Below are 20,928 nucleotides of genomic sequence, written 5' to 3'. Positions count from 1 at the left end.
GATATCATGGTTCCCATGCATCCCTAAAGAGATCCACCACTGAGTATGGGTCGAGCCCAGGCTAGCTGGGTGGTAAAACTGCCCCTGGTGACAGGGGTATTAAAATGATTAGTTTTACCAATTAGGTACCCTATAGATAAATTTATTTTTAATTTGTTTTGATTAATTCTATTGAAAATATATTTTTAGAGAATCATCATAATTATGAATGAATCTTTTAATTTACAACAAAAAATACAAGAAGAAAGACATTCAAATAATTAAAAAGGCAAAACTCTATATATTTGTCTGGGGCACCATGAAGAAATATATTTTAACCTTTGGCCATATGTTTGTGATGATTTAATTCATGCAATATTTGACAAAATAATAGAGATAATATTGTAACTTAAAACTGAATTTTTTATTGACATTTGGTTCTTTTAAATCCTTATATATACACGTCAATAATGTATTGATAATTTTGCTGATAGAAAATTTAACCTACTTTACATTGACATTATAGGTCCCTACAAATTTGATTTTAGAAAATAGTTAAGTCACCATATAATGACGAAGCAGTTGCCTCGTTTACTTACAAATATATAAGATTATGTAAATGAAAGTGATTCATGTGAGCTTGTGTATAATATTTGAGAAGGAATCTTAAAACTTCCACAGCCTTTGCATGTCATCATCGCAGGATCCCCTTTTTCTTAATAATGTGCTAATTATTCATCAAACGCTTCTCATAAAAAAAATATAAAAATGAGGCTGCTCATATCAGTGACTACAATTTCACCAAAAGTAGGTTATGTGAGAGTTTTTAATTGGTCGGACAATATATTTGGTAGGCCATTTGTCCCTTTTGGAATTGGACATCATGTATTATTGCATGAAGGCACTGATAGCTTTTTTTTTTTTGGTACAAGAAATAAAAAAGACACGTTTGATTGCAAATATGGCTACTAAAGCAACAAGAGTAAATAAATTGTCAATAGACTTTAGAAGTGTTTGTCCGAGTTGGATATCACTTTTTTTTTTTTTCTTAAAAGAATTTGTATTTAAAATGGAAAATAAGCATAAATTATCTTTTAACTTTTTTTTAGGTGATAAATCATCTTTAACTTAATTGTATGTTTATTTAAATATGGAAATTAAACTCATCATCATCGATACATATTAATATAAAGTGTCAGATGACTCCTCAAAGATAATCATCTACTGTAGAGTAAGAAAATACTAAGAAATTATGAGGATGTTATTTAACATTGATATAAGACAAGAGACATACAACACAAATAACCAACTTGATTAGGGAGGCTAATCACAAAACATGCGTAATCGACACTCTCATTTCTTCTTTCTAGTGTAAACCTTCTCAAGTCCTTGCTCATAAGCCACTTGGTCTACTAGTGGACCAATATTAATTTTCTGATGTGGATACCTATCCTATCGAGATCATAACACATTACTGATTTAAGCGTCGAAGTACCTTCAAATGTATCCACTCCGCCAACTTCTAAACTTCTTAAAAATTAATATGGGCAGATCATAACTAAGCTAGAGTCAGCTATGCCTGGATATGTTTGTTATACTTGCACTAAGGAAAACAGAAAACAGATTTGTTATACTTATTCAGAAGCAACAAAATCTTGTACATAAAAAGAGGAGAAGATACAATTCCATTAAATAGAATGTAAATATTTTATCAACTTTTCCAACTCAGAGCTGGTGACAGGGGAAAACAAGATAAAACACACCTCATACGAAATTTTAGCATCATCATGAGCAGCGTCCTATTCTTCTTCTTTTATTTTCGCATCGATATCTCTCATGTCTCCTCTCACAATCAAGCTTTGGAAAGATATCAAAGTGTCCCAATAGAGCTAGAATCATATTCCACGTTATTCGTGTCTTGGCCATAATGTTTAGTGTTGAAAGTTGTAGCAAACACATTCATGTACCTAGGTAATTTCAACTCAGGGAATGTGACAGGAATTAAAAGAAAAGCTAAGCTATTGTTTTCTAGTTGTCCTTACAAGTGGTAACTGGTGAGCATGGAACTTTCAGCACGGGTAATAATGTTATCAAAGAAAATTATATAAATTAGAATGTTACATGTCACACAAAGGCTATATTGTAATTGGAAGTTAAGGAACTGCTCCTACAGTTTTTCACAATATATGTAAATGATACGCCAATGTTTCTTCCATAATATCGAACTGATGAAAAAAGCTGAAATTCCAGACATCTATAACATTAGCACCTAGTACCAACTCATAACATGTTTGTGCATCCACTCAAAACCATGTGATAGCTATAGCGAAATCCGCAAGCGTACGGTTCTATCGAAGCAGTAAAATATCGTTCCACAAAGAGTTGTTGTAATTACCAATTTTCTTTCTAATTATGATTAGCTGAAAAGATCAAAGTTTAGAGGTTTAACGAAGCGTTGAAATAAAATTCAGAATTTAAAAACGGCTCGGGATTATTGGTTCGTCATAACGACAAATCACTCTCAATCCAAACCTATATTTTCCTCTTTTGTTAGATTTATTTTCTAAAGATAGGTTTCTCTAAGGTATTTGATATCTCCTTTCGGTCTCCATGAATGTATTTCAATAACAACCATGCCTATTCTCATGGTTGATTGTTATTGAAATTCTTTAAGAACGAAACCCTAAAAATCTCAATACTTCACAAAACTATTCATATGGGGTGTTCCCATCAAGTTTTGTGTTGTCTTGTCTAATCACATTTGTTCTAATATCAAAATTCTTCTTTCGATTGAGATGATGAAATAACAGTTATTGGACTTCACCTTTCGGTCCATCGTTCAATACTTTTTATTGAGTTTAAAAACTATGTGATTAGATTAGAAAATAGATCAATATAAGAGTAGGTTCTAGGTTTGGTTTGATAGGATTTAAGCCATTAGACTCATCCAACAATCCCAAGACCTAGAGATCTACTCACTCATGGTCATGGTAGATGAAGAAATTAAATTGACGGAATAGAAAGACATGGAAGTAGATTGCTGAATGTAAAAGTGCGGAATTGTAAAGAACAAGGAATTAAAGAACAAGAAAATAAAGCTTTGATCAATTTGATTCAATGGAAAACAACTGTCACAAATATTTCTAGATTCAAAGATGATTTACAAGTCTGATTGCTTTCTCTATATATAGCAAAAGCCAACCTCTAGAAAAGGAAATAGTTGCACATTATAAGACACTAAAATTGGTCATAAAAACAGCCCAAATCGGAACATAAATTTGCACTAAATCAGCACATAAATATGCACCAAATCATCACATAAATATGCACCAATTCAACACCATTTTAGAGGTTGGGATCGCGCACGGTCGTGCGTCTCACATGCATGGTCGGTGCGTATCTCTCAGCATTGCTTGGCACGACTTCTTTAAGAGGGGCGCACGGTCAATGCAATGGTAGGCACGACCGTGCGCGATAGATTGATAGAATTTCCCTCTTTTTAGCTTTCTTCTCAAACAAGCTTCAATCATGCATCTTAATCCATTCTTTTGCTCAAAGACTTGATCATCCATCATTTGAGATCCTGAAAATAAAACGAACAAATTTGTAGTAAAATAATTCTAAAAAAAAAACTTAAACAAACAAAATTCTATTAAAATAAACACTTAAAAACCATCTAAACTATGACTTATCACCATGTCAGACTCACATTCACATGGACGCAGTAGCAAGAAATTTCCGCTAAATTTTGCTCTGGAACGTGTGTAAATAACGATAAACAGATGCGCACACTCACTACCTACCAATAGCCCGAAAATCAAAATAGGAATTTGAGCAATAATTGTATCTTGTCAGATGTTAGTTAATTAACACTATGACATCACTGCTATTTTAGATTTGGAGCAGCAAACATGATTTGTATACTTAGTCAAAAACTATTAAACGGTCCAGACTTGATGTCTTTCTTCATACTAGTGTTAAGTAGAAATCAATAGACCGTGAAATTAGCATTGTATTTATTTCCGTAGGGCAAAGAACCCATATTATGAGCTTGAATTTCACTACAGTTAGTCACAAAATCAGTTAAAACTATACTATGGCGTCACGAAATTTAAAAGTATTAAGAGGCCCCGTATTTTTATATAACTCCACAAAGATACATGTTTTCATATTTTTGAATGAATGTCAGCAAATCAGATAAGGTCTAGTTCAAGGGCTAATATGAATCAAAGATGCTCCAAAATAATTCTTTAACACCAAAGTATGGAAAGATTAAAAAAAATATTCACTTTTCTAATCATGTCCACTCTGATTGAAAATATAGGTATGTATTATACACTTCTTAATATAAAGCTAAGCACCGTAAAATTCTACCATATCTGCAACAGAACATTATGTACAGAAAATCTTACCGTTATCACCACTTCGTGAAGAAAATCACAAATAACTGTATATCGAAAAGAATTACATTGTTTCTAAAACATAAATATGTTTATAAGAAAGCGAGTCTAAGTTGGCAAAGTAGGTGCAAGTTAACGAATAATTTTTAATAGAAGTTACAAAAGTAACCCTCAACTCAAATTATTAATTTTAAATAATAAAGATGAACGGTTTTTTTGTTCAAATAAAAACGTGCACTCTTGCTAGACCTTATTAATGGTTTTAAGTGTGTCTAAGTTAGTAACACATATTTAAGGAAATGAAGTTGAACAAAATGATATTGCTGAATTAGTTCCATTGAGACGATCTTAGAGAGTACGCAACCTTGTACCCCAAAGGATTATATCGTGTATACCTTTTAAGAGCACAAGTTGGATCTCCATGATGATGACGATCTTTCCACTTTTAATGAAGCAACCTCTTGTTCCCATTCTTCTTGTTGGATAAATGACATGCATGATGAATTAGCTTCCATGTCTTATAATGTTGTCTTATAATGAAGCCTAGTGGTTCCTTTTCTCTCACTGCTGGAGGTATAGGTGTGGTTTCTCAAGGTGGCAAGGGGGTGATGATAGCACTTATTCACTATAGTCTATTTTAACCTTAATTTCCAACAAGGTGTTGTCTTGTAGTTGTTTGGTGGTGAAACCGTGAGGCTCAACCCACTCATGTTATTCTTGTACTGTTTATCATTGCATCTCTTAGCATAGCTTATGTTTTGGGTTGCAATTTATTCTAATAAAAATTTCTTTTCCTTTAAGAAAATAAAAAATAAAACACTTCAGACCAGTGCATTTATTTAAAGACAAGTGGGAGAAACTTCATAATTTTCGTGCTATATATATGTCAACGGTGTTCTTTTTTTTTCTAGCAGTTGCATTAACCTTTTTAATGAGACAAGACTGATGTTGAGTAGCCACTTTGATACGAAGGACCTTGGTGATGCTTCAGTTGTTTTAGGCATTCAAATTTTTCGTGATATGATACGTGGTGTTCTAAGATTGTCTCAAAAGGGATATATCCTTAAACGATTTAATATGCATTCTTGATCCCCCATGCATTGCGCCTATTAAAATAGGTGACTAAATTTGAATGTCCTCAAAATGATAAAAGAAAAGGAACTTCTACTGTACACTCACAAAATGAGGTGTACCGGTACTCCTGCTTTTTAATTTTATGAATGAACGATCATTTTTTATGTAGTAAATAACTATTTGTCAATATTTATATTCTATATAACAACATTTCATAAGAAAAAACATCATTTAATTGTTTATAAGAATCATAGTAATTTTTTTTTACATATTATCGTAAAAAATAATGAATGTTCTCAATTATGAGTGATAAAAATTTAAAAAAATAAAAAATTATTTCATTGACACTTTTGATGAATAAGATTTAGTTATTATAATTATGAATGCTAAAAAATAATATTTTTTTTTAAAAAAAACAACTCATTTAACTATAAATTTAAAGAGTGGATGTACCATAGAATTTGCCTAAAGAAACTACTAAAAGGGAAAAAGTCCCATATGCTTCTGTTGTTGGTTGTTTAATTGATGCTCAAGTTTGCATCCGTTGATATATTCTTTTGTAGTTAATTTCTTATAGAGATATTTGAGCAACCTTTTGGGTCATTGGAAATCGATTAAAAAGGTCATGTGATATTTTTAGGCAACCAAAGATTATATGTTGACCTATAAGAATTCGTCATTTGTTATCTTCTTATTCCTAAATAAAGCTTTGTTGCCCCTAATTTTAACCTAATATTTTAGCAACTTTTCCCTCCTTCAAAACCTAACCATATTTCCTAATTCCCCTCCTCCAAACCCTAACCATGATTTCCTAACTTCACTCCTCCTAAAACCTATCTAATATTTTAACCTAATATTTTAGCAACTTTTCCATCCTTCAAAACCTAACCATATTTCCTAATTCCCCTCCTCCAAACCCTAACCATGATTTCCTAACTTCACTCCTCCTAAAACCTATCTAATATTTTAACCTAATATTTTAGCAACTTTTCCCTCCTTCAAAATCTAACCATATTTCCTAACTTCACTCCTCCTAAAACCTATCTAATATTTTAACCTAATATTTTAGCAACTTTTCCCTCCTTCAAAATCTAACCATATTTCCTAATTCCCCTCCTCCAAACCCTAACCATGATTTCCTAACTTCACTCCTCCTAAAACCTATCTAATTGATTTCCATAAACCATATCTCCTAACTCCCCTCCTCCAAACCCTCACCAATATATTTTAATCCTTTCTCCTAAACCGAAATCTCTTTCTAAAATCATACCTTTCTCTTAAACCGAAATTTCTTAATCAACATGGCTTCCAGAAACATTCAGACTTTGCTGTCATACCACTGCCTCACCGGTCACCATATCTTCATTCCACTCTGGTTTATACTAAATATATAGACTTTTTCTCTTATTCCTCGTTGGTGTAAAGTATAAATCATTCTTTCAATCCCTTTTAATCTTTTGTAGGTCCGTTGGTGAAAAACCCTCTTTCCGATCTTGACAAAGCAATCAACAAGCTGAGACTGAAATATAGATCATATATCATTGAATATGACATTGATGATGTATGTGTTTTTTGTGAAATATACCTATTCTTAATTATTTGCATTCTATTTTATCAACGTTTGTGATGTTTTTGTTTGTTATTTTTTTAGGGTGCAATATGCTTGCCAAACATGTTTGGCGGTGATTTTGGAGATCAAATTGGGCGCTAGGCAATATTGACTGATCCTAAGTCCAACAAGTTTGAAGTATTGGTCGACACAGTAAACGAAGCATTTTTTCTCACAATATACAGTTGACTGATAGGTTTCACAAGAGTATCCCCTACCCGGTTTTTTATCCCCCTATGCATTTCCTTCTTGACAAGATGAATTTGCAAGCAACTTTCGATGACTATCTCCCCCCAATAACATCTCTTCTCGCTTATCGTCACAATATCACTAACATGGTTCTTAATTTCGAAAAAAAAATTAACTGATTATGATGTTACTAAAGGTTGCATGGTATGATATAAGTTACATGGATTTCTAATTTTGCAGATTCTACTTTACACCGGCAATGTTCCGCAGATGCTTGATACACTCAAGACAACTGTGAATATTATCGACGATTGCGGTAACTTATGGGTGTGTGAGCTAAATTTTGTAACTTTTCCTTATGAACACTTCAAGATAGGACGGCGTTGGAATAGGTTTGTGGAAGCTCGCAGGCTCCGTGAAGGTGTGAAGATCATAGGAGGTGCTCCGATGGTTGGGTCACATGATACCATCTACCTTGATGTTATTTACAATTAGTCCATGTTTAGATAAATTGTGCAACACCTTTCCACTTTGAATTTTAAGTTTTAGTTTCTTAGAGTTTTGGAAGCATCTATTTTTTTGTCTTTGAATTTAGCAAATGTCCCTTGAATTTCATAAATAATTTAGCCTTGCTTGCTTTGGTTTTTGATTTATATATTTGTATTTCTGCTGCTCAAACTATATTTGTTATTGAAGCATTTTAGTAGCATAGCTTTTAGTAACATTATTAGTAACAATTACTGCCTTTTGGTGACACTTTTAGTAACATTATTACTAACAATTACTAATTCTAATCTCTAAAATATGTTTTGGGTGGAATCAAACTAAAATCTTAATCCTAATTTCTCTCATTCAAGTAACTAAGAAATTTCATCCACATCTCTAAAGTAACTTTTTGGTGGAAACAAACTAAAATCCTTATTTTTCTCATTCAAATAATTACGGGATTTCATCCACATCTCTAAAATATGTTTTGGGTGGAAACAAACTAAAAATCCTAATTCCTCTCATTCAAGTAACTACTAAAGATTTCATCCACATCTCTAAAATATTTTTTAGGTGGAAACAAACTAAAATCCTAATCCTAATTTCTTTCATTCAAGTAACCAAGAGATTTCATCCACATCACTAAAGTAACTTTTTGGTGGAAACAAATTAAAATTCTTATTTCTCTCATTCAAATATGTAGGGGATTTCATCCACATCTCTAAAATATGTTTTGGGTGGAAACAAACTAAATTCCTAATCCTAATTTCTCTCATTCAAGTAACTAAGAGATTTCATCCACATCTCTAAAGTAACTTTTTGGTGCAAACAAACTAAAATTCTTATTTCTCTCATTCAAATAATTAGGGGATTTCATCTACATCTCTAAAATATGTTTTGGGTGGAAATAAACTAAAAATTCTAATTCCTCTCATTCAAGTAACTACTAAATATTTCATCCACATCTCTAAAATATGTTTTAGGTGGAAACAAATTAAAATCCTAATCCTAATTTCTCTCATTCAAGTAACTAAGAGATTTCATCCACATCTCTAAACTAACTTTTTGGTGGAAACAAACTAAAATCCTTATTTCTCTCATTCAAATAAGTAGGGGATTTCATCCACATCTCTAAAATATATTTTGGGTGGAAACAAACTAAAAATCCTAATTCTTCTCATTCAAGTAACTAAGAGACTTCATCCATCTCTAAACTAACTTTTTGGTGGAAACAAACTAAAATCCTTATTTCTCTCATTCAAATAAGTAGGGGATTTCATCCACATCTCTAAAATATGTTTTGGCGAGTCAACTATGGTTATTCTTAAGTAAAAAAAATGCCCCATCAAAAATATTAATTTCATTTTATTCATATTAATCTTTATCCAAAAATGTTGAGCATAATTTTATTCCACTTCAACTACATCCCTTTGTTCTGCGCCACTTCCCTATTTACATGCCAATTCTTAAGTCACGCTGATTTTTAACAAACCTTATTTGTTTCCCAGATTTACGGTTGACTCATGAGCAGTTGAAGGCGTATGCGTTGGCCGAACTAGAAACGATGTTGCAAAGTTTTGGAAAGAGTTTGTCTGATTTTCCTCCAATGCCAAAGGCGGATGCATCTTTAGTACCGGATGTTGAGAGTAGGTTGATTCACGATGAGATGAGTTATAATAGGCCTGTACTAGCTGCTCAACATGACCGGATGATGTCAACCATGACTTCAGAGCAACGTAATGTATATGATAAAATAATGACAAGAGTTAAGGAAGACAAACCTGGGTTGTTCTTCCTGTATGGTTATGGTGGTACTGGGAAGACATTTATTTGGAGGGCTTTATGTGCTGCTTTGAGGTCTGATGGTGAGATTGTTTTAGCATGTGCATCAAGTGGGATTGCTGCCTTGCTTATACCCGATGGAAGAACTGCACATTCAAGATTCAGTATCCCTTTTACAATAGACAAATGCTCTATGTGTGGAGTTACACCAAATACACCGTTGGCATCGCTGCCGATCAAGGCTAAACTTATCATATGGGATGAAGCGCCAATGATGCACAAGCATTGTTTCGAAGCACTTGATCGATCTTTGAGAGATGTTCTTAAGACCGTTGACAAAAGAAACAAGGACATACCATTTGGTGGTAAGGTTGTTGTGTTAGGTGGAGATTTCAGACAAATATTACCGGTAATGCCAGGAAGTACGAGGCCAGAAGTTGTCAATGCTTCAATTAACTCATCTCATTTGTGGAGGTACTGTGAGGTCCTTACGCTTACAAAAAATATGAGGCTTCTAAGCAGCGCATCTGAATCAGACATTGAGGGGAGGAAGTTGTTTTCTGATTGGGTTTTAAGAGTTGGGGATGGTACAATTGGGGATGGTACAATTGGGGAAATCAATGATGTCGACATATCTGTTGTTATCCCGTCCGACTTGCTTATTCCAAGTTCAGGTAATCCTATTGCATCTATCGTTGATAGCACTTACCCAAATTTGTTAGGAAACATTGGTAAAGTAGAATATTTTCAAAGTAAAGCAATATTGGCGCCAAAGAATGCCATTGTTGAACAGGTTAATGATTATGTGTTAGACTTGATTCCTGGTGAAGAAAAAATCTATTTGAGTTACGATACACCTTATCATAAAAACATAGATGGTGACGTTGTAGATGACATCCACACTCCTGAATTCCTCAACACCTTTGTGGCGTCCGGATTGCCAAATCATCGGTTGCAACTGAAAGTAGGAGCATCTGTCATGTTACTCAGGAACATGGATCAAAGTTTGGGCTTATGTAACGGTACGAGATTGATCATTACAAAGATGGGAAAATTTGTGCTCGAAGGACGGGTAATATCTGGTTCTAATATCGGTGAGAAAGTGTTTATTCCAAGGTTATCGCTAACACCATCTGATAATAGAATTCCTTTCAAATTTAAACGAAGGCAGTTTCCGATATCTGTCTCATTTGCAATGACTATTAACAAGAGTGAGGGTCAGTCGCTAGAACATGTTGGTGTCTACCTACCGTCTCCTATTTTTTCATATGGACAGTTGTACGTCGCAATATCACAGGGGTGGTTTAAAAATATTGATTAATGACGACGACGGCGATGATATCGATGTTGCATCAAATGTGGTCTACAAAGAAGTTTTCCGTAATGTGTAGGACTTTTTTGTGTATTGTTCATTTTCTTACTTATTGAAACTATTTGCATGTCAACGAACTTCAATTTGCCTTCCAAAATTATATGTTATTTTAAAGTAACAGGAACTACGTACTAGAATTATGAAATAATAACAAAGTCTTTGATATTGACATTATGCTTTGATTCACGACAATTTTTAGATTCACGCGAACTACAGTGTCTTATTTTTTCCAGTGAATATTATCTTTTTAAATGACACGTGCGTTAGCACGGGTCAATGGTCTAGTTTTTATTATGATTTTGCAGGTTGCCCTTGACGACCGAAAGTTTACTTGCAACTTAAATTTTATGATGGCAGAAGGAGCTATTTCTTAGAAGAGTGTTAAACAAACTCTTATAGTAGGAATGGTGGCTACCGAAATTCTTTTTCAAAAACCATTTTCAAGAGGTGAATTTCCAAATGGACCCACAACATTCTGACGAGAAGGGATCCAATCTTAAATATATACAAGCACGAGCCTCATAAACCTGAACTTCTTTCATGAATCTACCAACAAGTTTCTCCACGATGATGATTTTTTTCTAGAGAGAAAAAAGATCATTTATTTCGTTTTGGGTATAGAATCGTTCTTGTTTTTTTTGTTTCCTTCTGATGTTTAAAGAAGAAATCCAAAAAAATTGCGATCCTTTTCTTATTTTAAAATAGGTTAGAGGATTAATAACGAGGTAGCTAAAACTAGATAGAAGATTCTTTAGGTAAACAAAATGGAGGAGAAGTCGGAATCAGCCATGGAGGATGATAACAAAAATTATTGAAAAAGTAAAAATGTATTCAACTAGAATCTTGAGTGAAACTTTGATCAAGAATCATAAAGGAAAAAAAAAAAATCAACGAAGTTTCACCAAAAAATTTCTCAAGAAAATATAAACAATATTCCATTTTGGTAACTTATCAAGATCATGAAAATGGTTATTACATCTACCAGTATAATGAAACTTATATGATTATATCAAGGGGTACAATGGAGGTGACACATAGTAACAATTTAAAAATAAATAAATATTGTTGAACAAAGAAGAAGATACGTCTTTTTTAAAAAAAGAATAAGATATGTAACCAATAACCCAATATTGAGCCAATATTAAATTAACATCACATATATTCTAGCTAATAATTTCTTGATAAGCTGTGTATCGAACAAGCACAATTTCTAGAACCAACGTCGCTTGCAATACATGGAAGCTGAAATTGTCCATCTTTAGACCAAATCGATCGTTTTTGGATAAATTCACAAACAAAGGTGTCAAGCATTTCAATAGTAATGTGCTTCAACACTACCACATGTGCAATATTTCCATTGCTTGCTAAATTCCATCTACGAGTAAAGTGATCATCAAAGGGTCTCTCAAAAACAACTATGTTGCTAAACTCGTTTAACATTGCACCAATTCCAGCATCACGTAGTTGATTTAGTAAGTAACGTGCATTCGTTATGCATTCATGTACTTCATTCTCGAGTCCTATTAAACCCCTTTTTTTGAGAGCATACCAAAGAAAGATTGGAGCATGCCCACTACGGCTACCTGTGATTGTAGCATCCCTTGAAGCAATATATTCAACATCTCTAGATAGTGCATTGATATATTTCAAACGAGTTATCAAAACACCACAAGGAAATGGGCATCCCAAAAACTTATGACCTGAAATAGTTACACTGTCGATAGGTTTCTTGAAGCTAATCCTTAGAGCCTATAAAATCACCAAAATAAAATTTTAGATGGTATCATAATTAGGTAATCATTGAGATCTTGAAATTTAAAAATATGAAACCTTGTTAGAGAAAAAAAATTCTACATACAATTATGGTTTTTTTTATTGAACATATAATCAATCATAGTTGTTTTGTAAATTTAAAAGTTTTAATTATTTTTTATCCTATCGGACCTGAGATCACTGAATGGTCTTGTTGGTGATGTTGAATGGTCTTCAAGTGTAGAACCTTCGTCAACAGGGTGGCACATGTAAAGACACTCAAACACTCAAGTTTGTAAAACATTGTGGATCTAGGAGGTGATTTAGGGTAAAATGTATGTGTATTTGAGTCAATGCCCTTGAGTTATTATTTATAGGGTAGGTTTAGGGTTTTAGTCTCTGAACCTTTACCTGGACAGATATCCTCAACAGACAGTTGTTAGGAGATTATTGAGAGATATCATTAAACCCGGACAGAATGGTTCATATTGCCTTAAGGGGCCATTATTCCAGTGTGGGTCAGATGAGTGTCCATGTAGTGGTCCTTATGGAATATTTATGGGAGGTGTCTAGCCCCAACTATGGTTGGGCCTTGACCTAGACCTGAACAGTTTCTCCAAGCTATTGGTTGAGGGAATCAAGTAATATCTTGCCCTCAGTGGCTTACAGTCCAGCCCGCCTGATCGTTTTACCATTGTTTCGGCTCTTAGGACCTTGGACTTAGTGTGGTGAGCCTGGGGTCGTCGGTCCAGGTGCTTCAAGTCTGTGATATAGTCCGCCTAGTGGAATTCTTTGAGATTGATTTCGGGTACTCTAGTTCGAGCTTATCTGGGGTAACCATTAGATCAAATCGAGGACCCGATAGCGTTTATGGTGCATGACTTCCTTAGCTGCTATCCGCATAGTTATGCGAGCCCTTTACCTTTTTTATTGAGCATGGACCGGGTAAAGATTATTTAACCATTAAAGTTTGCAGGATGTTTTGATGGTCGACGCTATGTTTGCACCATCCACATGCTATTTGTACTATGCCAGATTTCTGCAATAAGTGTTTTGACCACCTTTTGATATTATTTTTTTGGTCAAGTAGCCTAATGGCTAGAACTCACACAATTAAATTGTGGAGAAATGGAGTGTCCGGGGTTCGAACCTCTGCCCTTGCATAACTCATGGGGATCCACCTTTTGATATTTTACTCTCCTATTACGGGGGAATTTTTGCACTTTTTCCTATGCTTTTAATTCGTTACTCTCTCTCTCTCTCTCTCTCTCGTTTCATGGCTATAAATTGGGGATTTTCTCCTCATTTATTTTCCTTTGCTTTTCTTCTTTGTATTTCATATATTTTCTTTTCTAGGGAGATTCTTCATAAGTTTTCCAGTAAATGGATAGCGATGGAGCATCGTTTCTGGTGGTGAACATGGGTATCCGTCGACTAGTCTTGGTGTTCTCATTTTCGAGGTCCAGATAAAAACAAGTTAGTCGAAGGTGGCATGTTATGACCATCTTCTTGAGAACAACATGACTAGTCAAAGAGATTATCCAACTCAATCTTATAAACTAACTTCTATCTAGTAACTAACTTTTAACAAACTTGTGTTAATATAAAGTATATATCGTAACAATTATACACTGGATTAGTGAATCAACCCATGCTCTGTGGTAATCTGCTGGGGTGGTGACCCTCTGGGTACATTATCCTACGGGGCACATAACCCTCTGGTGTACATAATCCTCATGGCCTATATATAATCTTATGTGCATATAGTTTGAATTATACAACCAATACTCCTTAATTCAAACTATCAAAGTTCACCGTTCATATTTCTCTTCTTAACTTCAAAAACTGGCCTCTCTTCATAGCTTGTGACCAAGTCTGCCAATTGGTCTTGTGTAGGACAATACTCAACACTTAGCGTGTTCTTGTTGACTTGATCGCTCAGAAAATGAAGCCTTGTTTCTATACGTTTACTCTTGCCATGGAAGATAGGATTCTTAACTAAGTTAATAGCAAATTATTTGTTATCAATATTCCAGCTTGACTAGAACTTTATCACTTATCTTCAGCTCAAACATCAGGGATTGCAGCTAGTTTTCTTGACAAGTAACCAATGACCCGACAACATATTCTGTCTCACAGCTAGATAGAGCAATCACATATTTCTTTTTGGAACACCAAGAGATTGGTGCACCATGAAGCTTGAACAAGTAACCACTTGTACTCCTTCTCTCTCTACTTCGTCTCCGTACCAATCATCATCTAAAAATCCTTCCAATTCCAATTTCTCAGTCATTTGAGAAATAGGAAATAGTATTCCATATTGTATTTTACCTTTAATATATCTCAGGATACATTTTGCAACAAGAAAGTGAGTTTTCATAGGCTTGCTCATGAATCTACTAGCCAATCCTATTGCAAAACAAATATCTAGCCTACTTTGGCACAATATCTCAAAGAACCAATCAATTGTCTAAACATAGTTGGATCCACAAGTTCTTCATCACCTGTCCCTTCAATTTTGATCTTTGTTTCAGATGGTGTAATTGTTGAGTTGCATTTAACCATTTCAATTTTCTTTAATATTTAAGTAGCATACTTCTCTTGATGCATAACTAGAGCTCTTGAAGTTTCCATAAATTTAATTCCTAGAAAATAAGCTAGTTTCCCAAGGTCTGTCATCTCAAATTCAGATTTCATTCTCAACTTAAACTCTTCTATTTCAGCTTTGTTGCTACCAGTTACCATCAGGTCATCCATATATAAGCATATGATCAATAAGTTTCCTTCTTCACTTTGTTTTATATATACACATGCTCAACATTGCATTTCCTTAATCCTTGTTGAACAAAAATTTGGCAATGCTTTTGTTATGCTCGTGGCGCTTGTTTCAGGCCATAGAGATCCTTATGCAACTTATACACATTTTCTTCTTTGCATTTTATTTCAAGTCCTGAAGGTTGCTTCACAAACATAGTTTCTTCTAATGAACCATTCAGAAAATATAATTTCATATCAAAATGAAATAAAGGCACTTTCCTGCTACAAACTAGAGCAATAACTTATAGTCTAATGCCTTGCTACGAGTGAGAGTGATTCATAGTGATAGTAATAAAGTCTTTGTCTATGTAAGAAACCCTATGCAACCAATCTTGTTTTATACTTCACAATTTTCCCTTCATGATTCGTCTTGAGCTTGTATACCCACTTTACACCAATTGCTTTCTCGTCTGTTGATAAACCAACAAGCTCCAATGTTTTATTCTTCTTAATTGAACTTAATTCCTCAAGCATAGAATCTTTCCATGCTTATTTCTTCAATGCATCTTGAACATCAATTTGTTCAGTATTAATAAGCATAACATAGAGAACTATTTCACCTTACTCATCAATAGCACTCTCAGACACCATATCACAATAAGCTAATATTCTTGGCAGTTGTATGTTTCATTTGGTCTATAACTTCTAACAAACTAGTTCTAATCTAAAGCATATGCATCATAACAACTAGACATTAGACTAGGGAACCAACACATCCATTGTGGTGACACTCTGGATGGTGACCCTCTAGGGTACATCATCCTCTCGGGTACATAACCCTCTAAGGTACATTATCCTTTTGACATATATAATCCTTTGTACCTATGGCATGAATTATAACAACAATAATCAAAACCCTAATTTCAATCCACCGATAGAAATGTGTGTGTTGATAAGTAAATTTTATGTAAAGAACTATAACTTACTTGTTGGATAAAAGGCAACATGATTCCAAATAAAGCTCCATCACAATGAATGTAGAATTGATCACGAGTAAAACCACATTTGTCTAGTGTTTGTATTACAAGATCAAGATCATCAATCCCACCTTTCAAAGTTGTCCCTACAATAAAAGTAACCCTTTTAACTTGTGTTGTACAAGTGAATATATAGTTTTCAAATATATAAATTAATTAGACAAGAGGAGATACCTATGTTTAGATTGATGATGGCTGGTTTATCCTTGTGGGAAAGTAGAGAAGCCTCTAGTTCAACACAATCAATTTCACCTGATAATAAAGAGCCAACCTTCACACATTGCATTCGATACATTCTTGCAATTTTGAATATCGAATAATGTGAATCTTGTGAGGTATATAGAATTCCATCTGGAAATTGTTCTCTCCTGTGTAAAAAAGTATAAATCAATATGCTCATCAGTTATCTTTCTCTAATGTTTTTTTTAGCAGAGATATAATTAAATTTTATTTATAGAGAAAAAGAGGTGCATGTAGAAAAACTAACGCTACTAAAATCGCATGAAGATTCCCTTCCGTTCCACCAGTTGTGACGTATCCCCAGTACTGATCCTTCTCTATCTCCCATAGTTTAGCAAACCAATCAAGCACACTAACTTCAAATGTCATTGAATTGAGAGAAAAGCCGCTTCCAAGAAATGGATCTCCAGCATTGTTCAAGAGAAATTGAAGTAACGGTGCTAATGCTTCATAGTTGAAGTCTTGATTTCCGGGATAACCTTCGATATAATTACGTCAAAGCATTAGTCCCTTCCGGGGACAACCGATAAAATTGGAACGATATAGAGAAAAATCAAGCATCAAAAACCTACCTAAGTTACACAAGTTGTATTTGTTTATAGTCTCCACATAGTGAGCAATTACTGCATCTAAATTGGCATCAGTTTCACCAATGCATTGTGTGATAGCAATGTTGGTAAGTCTATTAATGTCCTCTTCATGAATATTTGCATGTCTCTCTTCTTCTGAGAGTTTGGCAATGCCAACAACTGTTGGCAACATCTCTGCATCAGGAATGATAGCCATTGTCATGTTGCTTCCTTCTAAGCTCTCCACTGTATCCCTGTAATATGTGGACATTGATTTTAATATATTATTATTATTAGAGAAATGTTAACGAGTAATTATTTATGAAAATGTGTGTAATCAATCAATGCATTGAAAGTCAAAATATTTTATTTTTTAAAAGAATAATTGCTTATTTTAGAATGATTAAAGAGTGTCCAGAGTATTCGTTAACAAACCCTTATTATTATTATTATTATTATTAGGCAATTTTTTTAACAAAAAAATGGTAAAGGTCCACTTCCAACTTAGGACCATTTTATAGGGAGAAGTTATACCAATATTAGATAATAGACACACCAATATATTCAGATATTAAAATTGTATTAGACAATATTGTTACACTGATTCAAGTTTAATAGTGTAATTGGGGTTTGATCGGTAGTAATTGAATAATATATTTTTAATATCTTACTAAATCAAAATTACTAAAATCTTATTTTGTGATTGACTATGTCACAAGATATATTACTCAGTTGTACCTTAATTTTGATTGAAAATAATTTTGTAAAACACCTAAATTACATGGATATCACTTTTTAGCACCAGACCTATACATTATTCGGTTAAATAATTTGACTTGATCCTTACTTTCTTTTATGCATATATGAATGAGTCACATAAATTTTATTATCTAATAACAGTAAGTTATTAGATAAATTAACTTTTTTCTTTTAATGGAATGAGGTGTAAACTGGTAGTTAAATGGAATGCATATGTACTGTGTTGTAGTGTTATTACAGAGATTAATTGGAAAGTTACTAATGAAGGGAAGTGATTAATGGTGTGTTATGAAGGGTTAATGGAAGCAAATTAATTAAGCAAGGATAGTGAAAGGAACAAACAAATGCTTACTTGTGAATATGTGGGGCAGGTTTGTTTCTCATCATCCTTTCTTTCTTTGATCTTTCTCTCTAGCTGGTTTAACTCAGCTTCTCGTGGCGTGTTTAGTTTCTCTTCAAGACCTCCATTATATATAAGGGTTCTATTTTTTTTTTTTTAAAGAATATAAGGGTTAAATATGATTTTGGTATTTGTAAATATGTCAACTTTTTATTTTAGTTCTTTTCAAAAAAAAAATATAACTTTTAGTTTTTAAAAAATTTTCATCTTCATTTTTGTATAAATAAGCTGTTTTGAATAAGCACTTTTAGAAAATGAGGTCGTATTAAGCTGTTTTGTATAAATAAGCTATTTTGAATAAGCGGTTTTTGAAAATGAGGTCATAATAAGCTGTTTTGTATAAATAAGTTGTTTTGAATAAGCGGTTTTTGAAAATGAGGTCGTGATAAGCTGTTTTATATAAATAAGTTGTTTTGAATAAGCAATTTTTGAAAATGAGGTCGTAATAAGTTGTTTTGAATAAGCGGTTTTTGAAAATGAGGTCGTAATAAGCTGTTTTATATAGATAAGTTGTTTTGAATAAATTGTTTTTAAAAAAGATTGTAATAATTTTAGTAATGTCTAAAATTGGAATTTTGAATTATTAAGAGGGCAAAATTGTCAATTTGTATGTTTAACCCCCTAATTTGGGGGAACTTTCAAATTGGACAAATGAAGTCCTTCAAAACCCCCCAAAACCTTTCCCTTGTTTTTTTAAAACTCACAAACAAGGGTTTACACTCCATAAGCCTTTCCTTCCCTTCCCCTCCCCTCCAAAACCCAACTCGCAAACAAAGTCTTAGAGGACCAAAATCGCAACTTTGAATAAGTTAAGGGGTTAAAACTGTTATTAAACGTTTCTTTTTTGAGTACAACCACTCCACCTATTCATATCTTCCCTTTCCAAGGTAGACTACAACTCCTCTACTTCTCAATAGTCACACCTCATTTCCTCTGTGTTCTTTTTCTTTCACTTTCTCTACTTCATAATTGAATCCTTCGATTTTTGTGTTTCAATATTTTTCATTTATCCTTTTCCTCTCTGAAATGGGATCCTACGCTAAAAAAAATTAACTATGCAGGTATGTGAAGTTATGAGGTATTTTGTATTTCTTCAATTTTTGTTTTTATATTTCATAATTTGAACAGATAACTTGTTCATTGAAATAATCATTTTTGTTATTATGGAAAATAAGCAACTAAGTGAAAGTTTCATCTTACTGTTTTGTATTATATTGTTTGTGTTTATTTTTGAAATCTTTATTCATATTTTTAGTTTGTATATCTCTGTGTCCTCATGTGCTTAGCTCGGTTGGTATGGACAATGTATAATATATGTCTGGGGTTCAAACCCTGACCACCAACAAAAAAAAAAAAGTGTGTACCTATCTAATAGAATTATGTGGTTGGATATTGCTCAATGAGTTGTAAGCTAATTTGTTTGTTGAATCTCATTTTTGATTTGTGATACGTGGATACTTCTTTTGTTAAAACAAACCATAATATATGCATGAAAACAAAGAAACTTCTTATGTAAACTATTTGGTTTTTTGCAATATTAATTCAGGCACTATTTTGCGATTTCACAATCTGAGTCAAATAATGTTTGATTTTCTAAATGTTGGAACGTTTTCATTAACTTAGAAGCTGATTAATTTGTATTTCTTCATGTTGAACGTTTGCTTTTGATTTTGAGTCTCATTCACTTGGTAAGATGTCGCATTTGGTTATGTTTCTTTGAAAATACACTAAAACTTATCACCAACCTGTGATGATGTAATTTTGTTTTGTCATAGAACACAAACAATATAAGCATTGCTCAACTGTACTCATGCTAATCCTGGAAGCTAAGCAGTTTTAAAACCTTCAACAGTCCATTGTGTGACCATTCGTTGATTACAATTACCTTTTGTACTGTCTATGATAAAGGTAAAAAGAATTGTGGCTGTATCTTTTGTTTATCTAACTGGTGTTTATGAGCTCTCATAAAATTGGACCTAAGTTGCGTATGGCCAAGGACCTACTTGGACCATTATCAAAACTGGTGAAAATGATTGCATTATGTATTGACTACGAAGCTTTAGGTTTGATGATAACTAGTATTCTTTACTAACTAAGTTGGTCATATGTAAGTATCAATAAGAATAGGACGTTCTAACATGTCTCAACCTTTATAATTTAGCAACCTCGCATGACCAACTCAGTTCATCAACACTTGTGGATTGTGGATAAGATCAAAAGAAACAAATTCACAAAAGTGGAGGAAACAAATTATTGGATTTGAATGAAGGAAATATAAGAAATTTAATTAAATTTTTATTCTTATCATAACAACCATAAGCTAAATTTATGGGAAATGATATTCACGAATAAAAAATAATAATTAATATTATTTTTTATCATTATCCAGTATTTAAAATTAAATACCGCAATTTAAACACTGCTAATGTGTGAGTTCTATTTTATGTGGGACCTCACACTCTATTTTTTCAATTCACTCAACACTAATCAAAGTATAATTACTTAGTGTTTAATCTTCCAGTT

At 33.2% G+C, this 20,928-nt stretch overlaps 2 protein-coding genes across 2 annotated transcripts; one reads left to right on the top strand and one right to left on the bottom strand.

The window, feature by feature from the left end:
* The first annotated feature begins 7,319 nt into the window (after positions 1-7,319).
* On the top strand, positions 7,320-10,840 carry LOC11446634 (ATP-dependent DNA helicase PIF1). Its single transcript, XM_024780663.1, has 3 exons — positions 7,320-7,400; positions 7,492-7,690; positions 9,246-10,840. Exons 1-3 carry the CDS (start codon positions 7,320-7,322, stop codon positions 10,838-10,840), a joined length of 1,875 nt encoding a protein of 624 aa, XP_024636431.1.
* Positions 10,841-12,033: 1,193 nt separating this feature from the next.
* LOC11446632 (serine decarboxylase 1) lies at positions 12,034-17,490 on the bottom strand. Its single transcript, XM_024780662.2, has 5 exons — positions 17,250-17,490; positions 16,925-17,156; positions 16,612-16,805; positions 16,387-16,523; positions 12,034-12,640 (listed from the first exon to the last, which is right to left on the bottom strand). The coding sequence occupies exons 1-5, from the start codon at positions 17,467-17,469 to the stop codon at positions 12,059-12,061; spliced, it is 1,365 nt and encodes a 454-aa protein (XP_024636430.2). The 5' UTR covers positions 17,470-17,490; the 3' UTR covers positions 12,034-12,058.
* Positions 17,491-20,928: the final 3,438 nt, after the last annotated feature.

The sequence above is a fragment of the Medicago truncatula genome, chromosome 4, assembly GCF_003473485.1.
Source record: "Medicago truncatula cultivar Jemalong A17 chromosome 4, MtrunA17r5.0-ANR, whole genome shotgun sequence".
Lineage (NCBI taxonomy): Eukaryota > Viridiplantae > Streptophyta > Magnoliopsida > Fabales > Fabaceae > Medicago > Medicago truncatula.
This window is presented reverse-complemented; position numbering and strand designations above follow the sequence as displayed.